Raw genomic sequence first — 18693 nt, 5'->3', positions numbered from 1 at the left:
TTGTCAACGACAGAAGCATATGACGCCTTGCCAGGATGAATATCGTGGGGTTGTCAGACAAGTGAGATTGGTAACAACAACAGCAACTTCGAAAAATGCTAAATACATGATGACGTCTCAAAATAAATACAATAAAATAACAGTTCACGCAAGTTTTGCTCTTGCGCACATCATTTCAAAAAGACTAAAACCATTTACTGAAGGCGAATTCTTTAAAGATTGTTTAATTAAATCTGTTGAGTTTCTTTACCCTCACAAACAACAAATATTCAAAAATATTAGTTTCTCAACCAACAAGATAACGGAATGTATTATCGAAGTTGCTACTGATTTTTTTGTTTCATCAAGCATTTAATATTTAATTTATATATATGTATCTTACAAGGGATATATATATAGTATATATATGTTGTATGATTTTAAATTCTCTTTTTAGATACTTCTACTAAAATTAATATTAGGAGATAATATAATAATATAATCAATATTTCTTTAGTAATTACATACATATATATGGCGGGGCCTGACGGGGAAGAGTAACGTGCTATAACTAAACATTTATCTTAGTATCTTTCTATACTTTGGTTTGATAACACATGCATATTTCATACATGCGTAAAATGATATTTTTACGAAAATCTACTCAAAGCATGAGAATCTAAAATGAGAAATTAATCATTAGAGAAAAATTTGTTATAAAGACTATAAAACTTACAAGTTGTTTAGCGATTTCAAGGGCTTCTTCCTTAGTTTTAAAAATTGCTCCCTTTCCAAATTTCACATCATAAACTATCGCATTAAGGCCTTCACTTAGTTTCTTTGACACGATGGACGCTTTAATAAAAATAAAAATAATATTATATTTAAGCATTTTTATTACAGTTATAAAATTCTGCGCTTCTAATTTGACACTGAATATAGAATTATTAGATTTTATTAAAACATAGTTTGCTTTTGTTGCAAAACAATTCATGTTTTCTAGTTAAAAGACAGTTGCAGTAAAAACATTCCTTCTAAATCAGAATTATCGGACTCGTCTGAATCACAGCCTTTGTTCCACACAAGTACAAAACTCACACGTACTGGAACTCATTTGTCAGTGATTGATTTTATATATATATGTTACCGTGAAAGGCCGAAATTGGAGAATGTCGAATTTCACCGAAGAATGTCAGTATTCACCAAATACGTCGGTGAAAGATCGAATATTGCATTACTTTCGGACCCTCACCAGCGCATGTCGACAATCACATATATGCTCTGATGTAGGTCGGAAAGAGAGGAATATATGTACACGCTGTCATTGTAAAAGGAAATGTTCCACAAATAAATGCAGTGTAAAAGCAACGGCCTCTTGTGCAATTCAAAGTGTCATAATAGTTTAAGTTGTTGCAATAAATAAGATTTGAATCACATAATTTAGTAAGTTTTTAACTTCTGTTATTGTCCTTTATCATTTTAAATGTATTGTGTGTTTTAGGTTCTTAAGTTCTTATTTTAAGTTTCAAGTGCGTTTTTTCTCGACTGAATTACGGAGAAGAAAATATAATATTCTTATATGTTCAACATTCACCATTAGTATGTGGTGAATGTCGACATTTACCGGTGTAAGTCAGAAATAAGAGTATTTGGAAAATATTTCGGACATACACCAAGCGACTGACTATGTGAATGTTGACATTCACCGGTGAAAGTCGACATTCTCCAGATTTCGGTGTTTCACAGTAACATATATACATATTATCTTTATTCATGCTAGAAACTAGTAATCATAAAGTACTTCAAAAGCTCTAGAAATTATCAGTACGTCAAGAGATGAAGATGGAGTACACGTAAATTTATTTCTATTTAAAAATAAAAGTTTTTACAACCACGGAAGAGTCCTCAGTTGACATTTTAACACTTCTGCTTTACGTTCTCTCTGTAAATGTTCAGAGTTCAAAATAAAAAGTAAATATAATAACAGTCTCGCTGAAAATGAACTTTAACTCCTCCTGCTGATAATTCTCGAGAACAAAACAAGATCTTCTACGGCTAGGCCAAGAAACAAAAGTTTGAATTCTGTCTCTTAATGATTTAAACCATAATTTACCCGCTTGATAAAATACAGATGATAGTTACAGCACTAAATTTTATTGAATGCATGTTATTTAATGTTAATTTATATAAAAAATCTAGGATTTGAATTTAATAAAAATAAGCTTATTTTGAGAATGCTATTAAAAAACTTGGTGAAATGAAAGCAGAGTAACGTTTATTTCAAAAATTGTGAATTTCATTGCGGGACGAGAAAGAGGTGGAGGGACGTCCTGTGTCTTATTATGGCACAGCGCTTCTCCTACCTTATTTATTGGGCTTTACCACTTACACTCCGGTAACGAGGATTGGAAATCTCGGATAAGGCCTTTCTATTTATAAAAAATAAGAAGGAACTGCAATACAAGTTGTGCTCATATATATATATATATCAAGTTAGTTTCTTTAATAGAAGCTTCTGTGCTTATAAATTTGCTTTGTTGAAATTTAAAAACTTCTAACTTCCTTAGAAATATTTCCATATATCCTTCCTATGTATTTATTACGCAGTTAAGTGTCTTGATTAGTATTAGCACGGGTTTAAAAATTCTAATTTTTCATTATTTTTACTTATTTTAATTCAACCGTCACTTTAAAGCGTGATTTTAATTGTAAACATATAAATGCATACAAAAATTAGTAACTTAATAATGTACTTTTGTAGTACATATGGATATGCTTTTAATATTATACCGATGAATGAATTGTAAATGTATATTTTCTTATCTCTTTCTATGTATATAATGTAATACTAAAAGAAAACATCCTGTTAGTAAAGCTTCAAAAACACATATAATTGGACGGCAGGAAGCGGGTGGACAACAGCAATTGTCCCATTTTGGGACGCCACGATCAGGTAATTGAGCTTCTGTTTAAGGAGGTATTGACAGAGCAATCATTCTTGCAGCCACTTCGCAGACACTATGCAAGCCTGCGATGAATTTAGCAGTAGTTTGGTTTTCAGTGTGAAACTAATCTGATTACCTAGCAAATACTTCACTTAACGGGACTATCGATTCTGTTAGATATCTTCATATTGTAAATGTGAACTGCAAGAACCAAAATCCTCTATTGCAAGTAGCAGAACATAGTAAAATTAAACTCCTACCTGTCTTAAAACTTTGCTGTCGTTCTTATTTTCATTTCAAACTCTTCCGCATTTAATTAACACTCGAGCGTACAAAATTTATAAAAAGGATAAAAAAAAGAAATTGTACATTTTCTTTCTATGAAACTAACTGTAGTTAAATCCCAGTTTCTGCCAACGTGATAAAAAAGTTCTCTGAATGTATTCAGGATAAAACCTGAACTAGTTATACGTGGATCCCGCAATCAGAGGGTTAAAAAATATTCTTCAAATCCCCCCCCAAAAAACTTTCTAACAAAATAACACCCATATAAATTTAATAAAGTTTTTACCAACAATGAGGGGCGCACTGTCAACTGTGGCTGTTATTTCCCTGCATTGGTAAAGTACTTTATCAGCAGGATTGCAATCCTCTGTTTGTCCTACTATGCAGCATCCAACAGTTTCAACGATTTTCTGAATCTCATTTGCTTTGAAATAGACGCGAACTCCTGGAATAGACTCTAGCTTGTCTAAAGTTCCCCCAGTATGAAGCAGACTTCGACCGGATATCATAGGAACCTATAAAAAAGCTAAGTGTAAGCAGCTAATGTCTATATATATATGTAAGAAAAATAAAGAATATATAAAAGATTAAATTAACAACGTAAATTTCCCTTCTCTATTCTAAAAATAGTAACCCCTCTCTGCACTGCGTCATTTCGAGACTATTCTATGTCATATGATTCTTACGTAATTATGATGATGTAAATGGAACTAAAACTCAACCAGCCAATAGTAATTTTACAGCAATATTAACAGTCCAATCAAAATGCTTTGGAAACCAAAACTAACTCAGTCTGACTTGAGATTTCATCCTGAACATTACGCACTTTTTCCACGCTTTGGCCTAGCTAGATTGCTGTCTGTCTGTTGCTGCTTTCTTGCTACAAAGTTATCAAAAATGTAAGCCTTTTGAGCAGGCAAGTTTAATGTGCCGACTTGTGTGTAGCCGTAACATGTTGTTGAAAATAAAATTGAAGATTTAATATGCCTTCGCCCCCAATTTCCTGATCATTGCTTCTGAGTTTGAATATATTACATATATATCTATATATAGCAGTTAGTGTCTATGTAAAGAGTGAGATGATTTGAGCCTTACAGGAAAGAAGTAGTGATGAGTAGATAAAATTTTTTAGGATGTTAATTTCGAGTTTTATGACACAGTGTGAGAAATTTTATGAAACTGACATGATTTCTTCTCTCTTTTTTTCCCCGCCTTCAAGTTGAAAATGAATGAAATGTGAGAGAGGAGAGCAATGATTCGTCCCGTCTGTCGTAAAATCTCACTGTAGCAGAAATCCACCAGAATATACTTCAGACGTCAGAAAATGAAGCCTCATTCTTTGTAATAGTTAAACGGTGGGTTGCCAACATTATAGGTGGAGCGAAAATAAACCATCAGACGAAGTCCAGTAATTGAAATAGCACAGGAAAAAAACAACGCTGTGCTAGATATGATAATGTATAATCGTCGTACGACTGTAAAAACAGTGTCCGACCTTAGTGACTGAAACAGTGATCTCGACTGATTGTGTGCGCCATATCAAGAACTATCCACGAAAAAATTATCAGATTGATTGGCCGCCAGAAACTTTACCCCAGATCAATAACAGAAATTGCTGCACAGAATGCATAAGTGCGTTGGTACTGGGGATGATTATACAGAGAAACCATAATAATAAGCTGTAACTCAAACACCCCTTACACTGTTGAGGCTTAAAACCTGTTATTAGCTCTGGCTTTCCTTTAGGAGGGTCAAATTCTATAACTTTAGGTTGCACAGCAACAACATCCAGACAACATTAATTATTACTTAATTAATTACGGGCTACAATAATTGATATTAATTGCTCTAGTTTATTAATAAAAATGATTAAAGTGAAAATACATGAAATAAAAGCTTCTAATAAACATAACTTGTAGTTAGTTTCAGCAAATTATGTCACAAATCGTTGCAAATATGAACGACCTGTTTACGTCAAAAAAAAAAAAAAAAAAAAATGTAGTTCGGAATGCAACTGAAATTGGTGCCTTTAATTTCATGAATTCCTTATGTTGGTACGAAAAAAATAAGGGAAATACTTATTGAAGAAAATGAAAAATATATATATGAAATAAATACGGGTAACGTTAGAAACATCCTGTGTAAAATTTATGAGGAATGTCAGAATTTAGTGAGTTCCGAAAGCGTGATTTATGAGTGAGAGAGAATCATTGATATCAATAACTAGAGGAGCAGGAAAAAGTAAGTACATTTACAATCATCTAATAAAAAAGAAAAATGTCTTTTCTCTAAATGGGAAAATTTTGGACGTATAAGCAATTTTTAAACAAGGAGAATCGAATATAATTGTATACAAAAAGCATAAAGTTACGTTGGACATATCGCAGTTAATTTAAGTATCAGTTAGAAGAATCTCAATTTGCCAAATTAGGTATTTATTGTTGCGTTTGGAAGCCTAAACTGCTTGATACTAGCATCAATAACTAGAAGCATATGCAACGTGATGATAGTATCAGAATAAAATCCTTGAGAACAATCAGGATATTAACTACCTCTAATGACTGGAAGATAACATCTCCATCAAACCTGCTTTCAGATATGAAATATGGAGGTGAGGTTGTTTTGAGACGGGCCGCTATTTCATGGCGTGCTTCAAGAGCTTTATTTATGCTACATAATGCGTAATTCCTAGTTCATACAACAAAATGTATCTCAAATGGTTTTATGTTTCTGAAGAGGAAGTAAAAACGCTATTCTAGAATCTTACGTTACAAAACATTCGATAATGTCGAATGTTTAGAGGAATTTTCTTAAGAGTAGGATTCCCTTGACCTTAAATATTTGCAAGTTTTATAACAAAAATAGCTCGAAAGAACTTTTTCTGATATCCTTGTGTCCAAATCTATTTCCAGTCCATTTGTGCAGAATATTCCCACGAGGAAAAGCCATGTTAACAAAAATACAAAATTTCATTCTGTTCTACCAGATTCCAGTTTAACACCGCATGTTAACATAAACTTACTTAATAAACAACAGATCTCTCCGTTCATCTTTATTAAGTATTACAGACATTCATCACGTTTATTGCAATAGCATGGAATTAAAAATCATTGAATATGTTTATAATCTAATATAAACTGCAAGTTTAATAAGCTTTGAAGAGCTGAAAAAAAAACTGCTTTTTTTTACTATTATATTGCGACTTATCAAAGAACCTCTACCTTTCTAAAAAAGAACAGTATCGTCTTTTACACAGACTTAATTAAAGATAGTAATTTGCACTGGAAAACACGTAGTTTCACATTTGCAGCTTGAAATGTGATAATCGATCTGAATGTGACAGTCTGAAATCATTTTATTGTCAGAAATATTCATTGGTAGTTGTTACTTAGAAAGCTCATCACATGTTGTTGTTATCTTGCCCATATTACATGGAACGGTGGTTGCCAGAGCCTACTCCAAACAGAGGATGGACTTATTTTCCACCCCTAACTTTGAGGGAGAGCTATCCCACCCCTATCCCCTTACACCAATCCACACGAGAGGGCTTTCAGCTAGCTGCATATTTAGAGTACCGTCATACCGCACCCACACTTCTACCGCCTCACCCTGACGCTATAAGACTCTCTCATTTCGCCTGACGCCGCCATTGATGAAGCTGCTTATCTACTGCGCAATGATATGCTACAAAATATTGCTTTATATATTGCTATCTACTGAGTGTACTCATGTTATTGATTTCGCCTTCGGGTGCGGTGTATTTAAAAACATACACCTATAACGTTGCGCGCCTCTAACTAGCACGCAACCAAGAGGTGACTGTGAAAGCTTGTATAAACCACAGAGTCTTATAAAGGGTTTAAGTCCCTTTTTATTCAACGTAATAAATTACAATGGCGTCCTCTTGACGCTTACAGACTGTGCCCACTAGGCAGTCAAATAAAAATAAGAACCTGAAAAGAAAGTAAAGACAATATTCTAACTACGAGGCTCTCTAAAATAACTAACTCACCGCGTTTTACAAATACCGCAGCTAATTCAGCAGACTTGAAGCTCACTGGAACAATTGCAACTACTTCCCGCCAAGCACATAGGCCGCAACGCGGGGTTCTTCAATTCTCGATTTCTACCTCCGCGCTCGCTAAGTAAGAATAACTCTCACCGAACTCGTTTCCTTCTATTTAAATCATACTACTTCCGCTGATAATTTGAATGCTTGCGCGTTCTACTCAAATTTACATATTCTGGCATTGGCAGTTCCAGGGGAAAGTAAGGATTGACAGGAAAGATAGTTTAAACTTAAAATAAATGTTAGTTAAAATAAATATAAACCCTACATTTGCCGCTGCCAGAATTTGGAAAACTTGGAAGCAGGTCCTACAAACGACCTGTTGTAAGTTTATCTAATTCTGAACTAACTGGCGAAAGCCTCGTTTACACAAAAAAAATCTTATGTAACAATTATATATTAAAATTCTGTTATTCGTTACAAAGCTTTCTTCTTACAGCCACTTTTCCTGGACTTCATCAATCAATCTTGGTCTTTCCTTCCAGCATCTGGAAGGAATAAGTATCAGTATCTTTCTACATACATTATAATTTACACTTTCTTGACACAATAAATTTTTGTTTTTAACGATTCGTTTTTCTTAGTTATTGCTTACTTCACATTCATTCAATTTTTCAAGCATTAATTTAACTTTACCCTGTCTCTCCACCATGTGTGGTGTCAAACGGGAATATTCGTGTTTTAGTCTTACAACACTTCCCCTAACCACCATGATTTGTTAGAATTCAACAACCAACTAGACACACCTTACTCGACATTCTACAACTCAATGAGCTACTTTAATATTCTTAAAAATTCAAATGTAGGTGGAGAACCCTACAAAACACATTCATTCTAACTTCCCCCTCATTCATCTTTAAACATGCAGGCTTTCGCTCTAAAGCATGACTTTACAGTTTAATACTTAAATTTTGACTTCATTGCTTTTAAGCATTCACTTTTAGCATCTAAAATTTTATGCTTCTAGACTAAATTCTACTTTTACATAACATGCAAGTATTTACATACATTTACAAAAGTTTAATACATATGCTTTTTACAGTTTACCATAAAATGAATAAGAGAAAATAAATTTTTACTTTACTCATTCTTCGCCAATTCAATACGAAGTTATTTTTATCTCCAGCCAAATTTTGGCTTTAACATAACAGAATTAGTCTTTCGACCAACAGAAAATGCTTGTTTTTAGCTTTTACACTTAAAGAAAATAATACTTTTGCCTTAGCTAAATAAAGTAAAACAAAACTAAGTCTCAACCGAGACATATTGACTTTCGTCAAAACATAGAACTTCGTACTTATGCATAACATTTCGGAACAAAAGAGAAAAAAAAATTATAGAAGGTTTTAACTTATCTTTGAGTTTTCGATGCTTGAAATTCCGTCATCCGTTTTTGGCAAAATTGATCCCAAGTTAGAGGTGTCATGGATGTCAATCTTCTCCTTATTGATCTCCGAGTGTCGTCCCCGTTGCTCTTTCTTTTGCGTCCTCTACATGCTGGCCTCTTGACGGAGTAATCGTCTGGTTGTTGGCCTTTGCGTTTCTGCCTGGGACGGCTGGTCTTGACGTCCTCTGGTCTGGAGTCCTTGAATTTCTTCTGTTCCTCGTACTTCTGTGCCTCCTGTTGGCGTTTCAGTTTCCGGAACGGCGGCCTTGCTGGCACCTGACTCTGTGGCCGTGTGCGCGTTCTCCTTGATGTGTAATTTCTCCTGCCATCTTTTGTAGGTGGTGTTTTCGTTTTTACCACGGTTTCTTTACCCGGTTCATCTGTATTTTTGTTTTTCTTAAACGCCGGAGTTTGAAAATCCTTTTTTCTTTTTGATACCGACGTCCGGGTTGTAGAAGTGCTAGGTCTCTCTTCAGTTCTCCGTTTCTTGGGTGGTGGAATAGTTGTTGCAGTCTCTGGCCCTTCTATTTCGTTTAGACTTGAGTCCTGCAAGAAACTTTTAAGGATTTCAAAATCATTTGGATTATAGTATTTTTTCACCTGGTCGGGACTTGCTTTACAGATTTCCCCTCTCTCGTTTTTAAGATATAAGACTACTCCTTTGATTTCCTGAATTACATAGGGGCCTTCAAACTTTGGAGCTAGCTTTGCCATAAAATTGTCTGGGGCACTTGATAAAGAAAATTTCCGTTTCAATACTTTATCCCCAACTTTAAAATCTGCTTCACGGCGTTTTCTATCATAATAAATTTTCTGTCTATTTCTTGCCGTATCCGAGGTTTTAAGTGCCTGATCAATTAGCTTTTGCACGTCCTTTTGTCTAAATTCCTGCTCTCTTTGTTGCACAAAGAATAATTTATCTAAAGGCGTAATTAACTTTCTGCCTAAAAATAATTCTGCTGGAGTTTTTCCCGTAGTATCATGATGTGCCGTTCTTAAAGCATAAGCTAATTCATTTATGTAGCCATCCCATCGCTTGTGATGTGTGCTAACGTAACTGCGAATTATTTTTACAATGTTTTTATTAACTCTTTCTGCTATGTTAGCCTGTGGTCTATACGGAACCATTCTGATATGGCGTATATCAAGTCCATTGCATATGTTTTCAAATATTTGACTAATGAATTGTTTTCCGTTATCGCTAATGACTTTTATCGGTGCACCGTATTTTAAAATGTATCTGTGTAAGAATGCATCTGCGACTGTTTTGGCTGACGCGCGTTTAAGTGGAACAATTTCTATCCATTTTGAAAAATGATCTACTATTACTAAAAGAAAACGATTTTTATTTAACTCGCTCTGGGGGAAGAGACCAAGGAGATCTATGCCTAAAATTTCATTCGGAAATGTAGCGCGAATGCTATTTTTAAGTACCCGGCCGGGCTGTAATTAATATCATTTATTAACTGACATTGATTGCAGGACCTGACATACGCCGTGACTATTTTGTATAATTGCGGGAAATATACCGCCTCGCGTACCTTTTTTATAGTCTTTCTGACCCCGAGGTGGCCCGCTGTTTTTTTTTCGTGCAACACCCTCAAAATGCTTAATCGAAGCGAGGCTGGGATGACTGGCTTATACTCAAGATTTTCGTTTGTTGTTTTCGTATAGAATAATAAATTGTCTATTATTTCATAGTTTTTTGCTCTATTTCTTATCGCATCGATATCTGTATGCTCAAAGCTTTCGGGGTCTTTCAAATAAGCATAGATATTTCCAAATTCAGGATCAGCTTTCAGTTCAGTAATAACCGTATCTCTAGAATCTAAAATTTTTGAAGTCAACACAGCGCATTTAATTTCATTACCTTCATCGTCCAGTTTTATACGAGAAAGTGCGTCAGCTACATTGTTTTCCTTACCCGGTTTATATTTTATTGTGATATTATATTCTTGGAGTTTTAAAGCCCATCTTATTAACCTGGGCGTTAGGTTTTTTCCCGAGTAAAGTCTACCAACAGCCGCATGATCCGAAAAGACTGTTACTGGCGATTTGCCGAAATAAACTCGAAATTTGTGTACAGCCATTAATACAGCTAATGTTTCTCTTTCTGTAGCTGTATAATTCCTTTGTGTTTGATTCAATGTTTTACTAAAAAATGCCAGCGGATGGTTATTTTGCATAAGAACCGCACCCACCGCATAGTCTGATGCATCTGCCGCAATTTCCAGGTTTTCGTCCCCCTCAGGGAATTTTAAAACAGGGGCATTAATAAGCGCTTCTTTTAATCTTTCAAAAGCTGTGTTAGCTTCAGCTGTCCACGTAAATTTACTCTTTTTTCTTTTGATTACTAAGAGTGGTTCAACAATATTAGCGAAATCTTTTATGAAAGATCGATAGTAAGAACATAGTCCAAGAAAAGACGAAAGTTTCTTTGCGGTGTTGGGCGGTGGGAAATTCTTAATAGCTTTTATTTTTGAATCTTGCGTTTCTATAACCTTTTGCGAAATTTTATAACCGAGATATTTAAGTTCTTTAGTTGCGAACTTGCATTTTGAGGCGTTAATTGTAAGACCGGCCTCTTTTAATAATTTAAAAACTTGTTCGAGGTCATTAATGTGTTGTTCCAACGTACTACTCGTTATAATTATATCATCTAGATAAATTAAAGTTGATTTTCCTAGGACAGGCTTTAGAACAATGTCCATAGCTCTCTGGAATGTTGATGGGGCCCCACACAACCGAAAAGGCATGCGTAAAAATGCATAAGTGCCCGATTTTGTTATAAACGCAGTTTTATGTATATCTTCGGGTCTCATAGCTATTTGATAGTAGCCAGACGTTAAGTCCAAAGTAGACATATATCTCGTCGATTTGATCTGTCTAATGATCTCGTCTATAACCGGCAAAGGGTAAACTGGAAATTTAGTTATGCTATTTAGTTTTCTATAATCGATAGCAAACCTCCAAGCCCTTTTATCCGAAGGAGGAAACTCGTTCTTTTTCCTACATAGTACGACTGGACTCGCGTATTCACTATTTATGGGCGTTATTATTTTATTCTTTAACATCTCCTGAATATGTTCTTCGATGATTAAGTCTTTTTGTTTATCATAGCGATACGGTTTAGTCCTACAAGGTTTTTCGGCATTTAATTGAATCTTGTGAGTCACGATCTGACAGTTTCCCGGTTTTTCTGAAAACAAATGAGAAAAATTACTCACCACTTGCTGTATTGCTTTACTTTCCTGGTCATTCAAATGGCTAAGGTCCAATTCAGGTGTCTCCACCGGTTCCACCACCCTCTGGTCCATCTCCAGCACCACGGAACTATCTTGAAAATTTAATTTGGCCCTCGCGGCCCTTAAAAAGTCCATACCTAAAATAAGAGAGTGTTGGAGGTCTTTCACCACAAAAATTAATACTTTGAGATTTTCCTCTTTTATCTGTAAGTTTAATGATACTTTCCCGATGCAGTGACATGTTTTTCCTTGCGCCGCTATAATTTCCGTATTTCTGGTTTTAAATAGTCTTATCGTATAAAAATTCTTTTTGAAGAACTTTTCACTCATGAAATTTCCTTCTGCCCCTGTATCGATGAGGGCTTCTACTGGTACATCGCCAACCAGGACTTGTATAATTGGTAGCTGTGAGTTTTTTACGATGACTGTATTTAGATGTCTATTTGAGGGTTTTTCTAAAACTTCCGGGGTCTGGACCCTCCCTTTCACAGGCCCCTCTAGTCGTTTAAAGCTTTCCTTTCAATCTGTGTCTTCTGGGTACGCGGATGCTTATTTTCAAATTTTCTTTTTGGGCCTTGACCTTCGAGTTTCGATGCGTTAGCTTGATAGTTCTTTCCCCCATATGAGCTATTTCCATTTCTTGTTTCCTCCTTCCTTCTGGTACTTTGAGAATATGTTTCCCCTCTCGCTCTTTCCGCTATTCTGCGATTTTGAAATTTCACCGCCAATTCGAAAAGTTCCTGCAATGTGGTTGGGTTTCTAATTTCAAAGTAGTCTTGAACAGCGGGTAACAATCTTGGTAATATTATTTCAATAATCTCCGCATCGGGTTTCTTGCCATACAGCATATCCGTTAGCTTGATTTTTCGTAAAATAAAGTCCGTCAATTGTGCTGTATCCCGTTGATAGAAACTATATAGCTCGGCTTCCAGCCGTGCGCGATCTTTCACTATGGGGAAGGCCTTTACTAACAATTTTTTGAAATTTTCAAATGTATACGTCGGGCTTCCAAATTCACCTAGTAGAAATTTTCCTATATTTTTCCACCATAGCGCGGCCTGTCCTCTTAGTGCTGATGTGGCGATGGCGACTTTTTGTCTTTCAGGCACAGGGTAGAGCTGAAAGTGGTTTTCTATACCTTCTAAAAATACGGACATCGAATTTTTTCCGTCGAAATAGACGTTTGGCTTGATTGATGCTCTCAAAGTTTGGACCAGGTATCCAAATCCTTCTAACTGAGTTGTCATTTCTTGGTGTTGTCCAGCGGCTTCCATCCAGTTTTCGGCCATTTCAGTTCGATAAGTGTTCGGGCGCCAATATAACGTTGCGCGCCTCTAACTAGCACGCAACCAAGAGGTGACTGTGAAAGCTTGTATAAACCACAGAGTCTTATAAAGGGTTTAAGTCCCTTTTTATTCAACGTAATAAATTACAATGGCGTCCTCTTGACGCTTACAGACTGTGCCCACTAGGCAGTCAAATAAAAATAAGAACCTGAAAAGAAAGTAAAGACAATATTCTAACTACGAGGCTCTCTAAAATAACTAACTCACCGCGTTTTACAAATACCGCAGCTAATTCAGCAGACTTGAAGCTCACTGGAACAATTGCAACTACTTCCCGCCAAGCACATAGGCCGCAACGCGGGGTTCTTCAATTCTCGATTTCTACCTCCGCGCTCGCTAAGTAAGAATAACTCTCACCGAACTCGTTTCCTTCTATTTAAATCATACTACTTCCGCTGATAATTTGAATGCTTGCGCGTTCTACTCAAATTTACATATTCTGGCATTGGCAGTTCCAGGGGAAAGTAAGGATTGACAGGAAAGATAGTTTAAACTTAAAATAAATGTTAGTTAAAATAAATATAAACCCTACACACCTTTTATTACTAAAAACCTTAATGGCCTCTGGTGTAACGTTTAATTTACTGGTGATAGCTCCTAGTAGCTGATTCCAGAAGTAAAGTTACGATCCAAGATCCACTCACACTATATGCGTTGCGAAATATAGTTGCAAAATTAGTAACAATATATTAGGTATTTTGATATGATGTTACATAAAATAATCTGAATATTCACCTGGGAGGGTTTATGCTCTTTCATTCCTCATCTAGAAAATTTATGTTCGCTTTAATATTAAATTATTTAACATTAAAAGACTCAACGACTTTACAAACATCCATATCTTCTCCGGGATTTGAACCCAGGCCCTTCGGTACCGTAGTAGGCTCCCCTAACTACTATACCCTTTCTGGCTACAAGCTCATCACATGAAGCATATTTTTCAGACTGTGGATTTTATCAGTAAATATCTGCCTATCTAACTATATAGCATCATAGTTTCTGGAAGATAAATAAAACTTTTTACACTACTTCGAATGGTGTCAATTTCTTATGTCGACAGGAAACATTTTCTGCAGACGCGAATTTCTCTCATCAGTTGCAGTTTACGCTGTTAGCTTTAAAAACCGTTTGTTGCAAGATGGAGACGAGTTTTTTCAAGCAGAATGAATTTTCATGATTGAGCATTATTTCGCAACGCATAAATTTGATTGCAATGCTATCTTTCTTACCTTCTTTGTTGATGATTGAAGCATTTCATTCCTGACTTCATGCATTTTGTCCGAATTCAGAAGAGATGGAAGACCACTTTGTTTCTTTCAGTGAACGCTTGGAAAAGTCTTTATAAACGTTTCAATAACCTTTCTTTAAGAATGGGTGGAAAGTAGTGCTCAATCATAAAAATTCGTTCTGCTTGGGGAAAATGCATCTTCATCTTACGAATATTCTGAAAGTTAACAGCATAAACTGCAAGTGAAATTTCAAATAACGTATTACTTGTAAGAGTATAAGGGTCTCATAACGTTGAAACAATTTACCTTTAATATTTATTTTGGAATTTCCACAATTTGTAAAGTTTGATTTGCTTAACTTTTGGGCTACCCAGTATTTTTAATATTGGTTCGTATTTTGAATTAGGTTATTCGTAAATAAGTAATTAATTAAAGCAAATAGAAAGAAAGCTACCAATCTTTTAATTATAAAATTGAGTCTTTTAATGTTAAATAATTTAATATTAAAGCGAACATAAATTTTCTAGATGAGGAATGAAAGAGCATAAACCCTCTCAGGTGAATATTCAGATTATTTTATGTAACATCATATCAAAATACCTAATATATTGTTACTAATTTTGTATTTAGTTAGATATTTTTAGTAGAATTATAAATGAAATTGTTGTGGTGTCTCGTGCAATGCAGCGCGAGACAGATTTTAAGAAAAGGTTATGCCGGAAAAGTAAAAATACTGGAGCACGTTCATTTAACATTGAATAAAAATTCATCTCGGTAATTTATATTTAAATTGAATAAATGTAATTGAACAGTAGGCTAGCTGTAGCCGTAATTCCACTCTTTTTGCTTTACAGAAATCTCGAGAAGTAAAAATACAAGAAATTTCTCGCGACCGATTAAAAGCTGTAAAAGGCCAGAGAGAGAGAGCATCTCAGCTCAGTTAGTTGTTTAGTTAGCTGCTGTTTTTTTTTTTTTTTTTTTTTTTTTTTTTTTTTGCTAGTTCACCATGAGATCGGAATAGCTTTCTCTTTGCATTGCGTTGTATTCTAACGTTTTAAGTAGTTTGAAATATAACTACTGGTTATATTGAGTAATATTGTGAACACTAGTACGAATATCTTTAAGGAAAATTCCAGAGTTCTGTTATATTTCTTTTGATAAGAATAAATTTTATTAACCTTTTATCGGACTTGTGCATCCAATCTATTACGAACCCGTACGCACGCAACAATTATTTCTTACAGTTAAAGTATTCGATTTTAATTGTAATTTGCGATATAAAACTTTTTTTTAGTTTTTTCAAATGCAAATAAAGTAAACTGACCTTTATAGAATTTTCCTATCACAAATCAATACGATTAAAGTTACTAGAAAATCTGACGCTTTCAGGAAATAAAAAACCGTGACAGAAAACTTCAGTTCTTTACAAAATGTTTTATGTCATTGGATTCTAATTAGATTGGTAACCCTTAGCAGCTAGAATACTTAAGAAGTGTGTAGCGACTAATCGCTTACTTCTGATGTTTCAATAACAGTCCAAAAAGCGTTAAATTACACTTTATTCAACTCGTTATTCACAGACGGTCCCCCGTTAGTTTACAGGAAGCTTCCCCAACTTAAGACAGAAAATAAGAAACTTATTTAATGTTAACTAAACTGAAACCAGCGGAAGTTGCACAGAATTAACTAACAGAGTTGGCCCTTATTCAGTCTCATCGGCGAGTACTAGCAGGCACGTAACAATGCAGCCAAACGGAGCAAGATCTGGCTTTAAGCGGCGACATGGCCAGAAGGCAAAACACGCTTTACTAAAAGCTTCTAAGCTCTTCTACGAAAATACTTTGATAATGTGGATTTTTCTATGGAAGTGATCTTTAAATACTGCTTCTACCTCATTTGCACAAAACGCAGTCCTGGGAACTCGTTCTGTTAGGGAATCGTAGGTCGCAAACAAGAAAATAAAGGAAAGTTGTTCAAAATTAAAAAAAAAAAAAAAAAAAAACTATTAGGAAATTAGAAGAACCCGCTGCAACATAATCGTAGCTCTCTAAAACCCTATCGAGTGTATTAACACAGAAAAATCATAAATCTAAGGCTCAAACCAAACTCAAAGCTTAAGAGTTATTTTGATGCCAAACACATTTTCAGTCAGAAACACAATTTTTCAGTTTTTTCAGTTTAAGCTTAAGTTGTTCAAAATTTAAAAAAAAAAAAAAAAAAAAAAAAAAAAAAAAAAAACCTATTAGGAAATTAAAAGAACCCGCTGCAACATAATCGTAGCTCTCTAAAACTCTATCGAGTGTATTAACACAGAAAAATCATAAATCTAAGGCTGAAACCAAACTGAAAGCTTAAGAGTTATTTTGATGCCAAACACATTTTCTTATTATGTGGTACGTCTATTTTTGATCTTTTTTTTTTTTTTTTTTTTTTTTTTTTCAAAATGTAGAGAGCTGCCAGAGTAATGAAAATTCAGCAATTATGTTGCTTTCTTAAGTCTAAATAAATATTTTTTGTAAGGTTTAATTAATATGCCTGAATTAAATTTTATATCATCACCAGCTCAACCCTTCAGCACGCACGTATGCGCAAAATTTACGACAAACACAGTTTTTAATGCACATTTTTCGCATATCGAAGCTGAGTCGTCTAAATGTCATTTCCATTCCTCCTTTCTATCCTTCCCCACATCATGGAATGTGCCAACAGGAAGTCATTTGACTTTTTTTTTACTGGGCATTTGTGCTACGTGGCAGCTTTTTCGTAAAAGTTACGACACGCACGTGTTCGTAGGTGAAAATTCCGAAATATTTTTTTCAAATATTTTGTAATTTTGTGTTATTAATTGCCGTGTATTATTTTAATTTGAATACATTTGGCTCTGTAAATTTTATATCAGTTTTTATGGCCAAAAATTATGTGCAACCAGCTGATTTTGCTCGCATTCTTCAAGAATTATCTGATGAAGAAAAGGAAAACATGGAAAGAAACCTTTGGATGATGGGAGAACAATAGCGATTTCTATTCCTTATTTTCTTTTATTTTTATTTTTTAGAAATAAATAAAAATATTAAAGTTAGTTTAAAGTGCGTTTTTGTAACCAGAAAGAAGTAAATTTCCTTGCAGAAGTAAGTAATGCTAAACTTACTTTTTTTCCTACCACGGTGTTTTCCTTTTTTATTTGTCTATACTTGCCTTTGACGAATATTAAAATTAACTTCGATTTTAAAATATAATTACTAAATAATAAATTAAAAATGTTCTATAATGAAATACATCATTGCATTTCCATCTCACTGAAATAAGAACTTAAAAATAATTTACTTATATTTGAATGTGATATCATTTGTATTTTGCAAAAATAAGATTAATATTTTATTTCTTAAAAATTTATTATCAATATTCACTCATTTCTGTTGTTTTTCGTGCCAAAAACGGTAAAATAACGGATGTCGTACAAAATACGACGCGCGCGTTCTCATATAAAATTGCAAGCGCGCTTGCTGGAAGGTTAAATAATGGAATAAATATGGTATAGTCAGTTAAGCGTAATAAAATGCACACTACTTAAATGCATTGACAAAAAGTAAAATTTCGCCTTCAAAAACTAAAATTTCACCTGTACAAAAATTATTTAAAGGGAAATTAAAATCACAACTGTGTTGTAAGGTTTTCATTGCTCTGCCAGCACTAAGTTCTTAGCTTTTTTATTCCAGCCACTTTAGCATTTATTTTATTTCTTCATTCCAGAATTATGTAAATGAGTAGTTAAATAGAAAAGCGGTTCATAAAACGAGCGGAATTATGTATATGATCAACTTAGATAGAACAAGAGAAGCGGCGATTTAGTTCTTCGAGTCGATACCGTTTGATATACATCTGCCTGCAAGCTGGAACACCTCAAAATCAATCAAATAACTAGACATGACCTTTTGGCGAGTAAGCGAATTAAAATTAAGTTAGAGGTATTAGTTCGTAAATAAGCATAATCTTCCTAGACTTTTCTTTAATTGTACATGGTCGAATCTGTGTTATTAGATTACAAGCTAATGATTATTATTTTGAATAATTGTAATCTGTACATCCCAGCTGTGGTTAATGAATTTTAGTTGTTTATTGTACTGATTTCATTTAGTTAAAGCTCTGACTTAGTTAAAGACTTTCAGCTAAATTATACTGCTGGTCATTAAAATTGCAAAACCAGGAAG

General features: G+C 34.4%; 1 protein-coding gene across 5 annotated transcripts in view; it reads right to left on the bottom strand.

Moving 5' to 3' along the window:
• The window catches only part of LOC118188833 (thymidine phosphorylase-like), a 94248-nt gene that overhangs the window by 43855 nt on the left and 31700 nt on the right, over window positions 1–18693 (bottom strand). For all 5 annotated transcript variants that reach the window (XM_085809512.1, XM_085809511.1, XM_035359350.2 and 2 more), the window contains exons 3-4: window positions 3496–3724; window positions 716–834 (exon numbers count right to left, since the gene is read on the bottom strand). In XM_085809512.1, coding sequence (XP_085665638.1) covers window positions 716–834; window positions 3496–3724 — 348 coding nt within the window. The remainder of the gene's footprint in view (window positions 1–715; window positions 835–3495; window positions 3725–18693) is intronic.

The sequence above is a fragment of the Stegodyphus dumicola genome, chromosome X2, assembly GCF_044657685.1.
Source record: "Stegodyphus dumicola isolate Sdum_Otavi_A_Nest chromosome X2, ASM4465768v1".
Taxonomy (NCBI): domain Eukaryota; kingdom Metazoa; phylum Arthropoda; class Arachnida; order Araneae; family Eresidae; genus Stegodyphus; species Stegodyphus dumicola.
The sequence above is the reverse complement of the archived record's forward strand: the minus strand, read 5'-3'. Positions and strand labels throughout refer to the sequence as shown.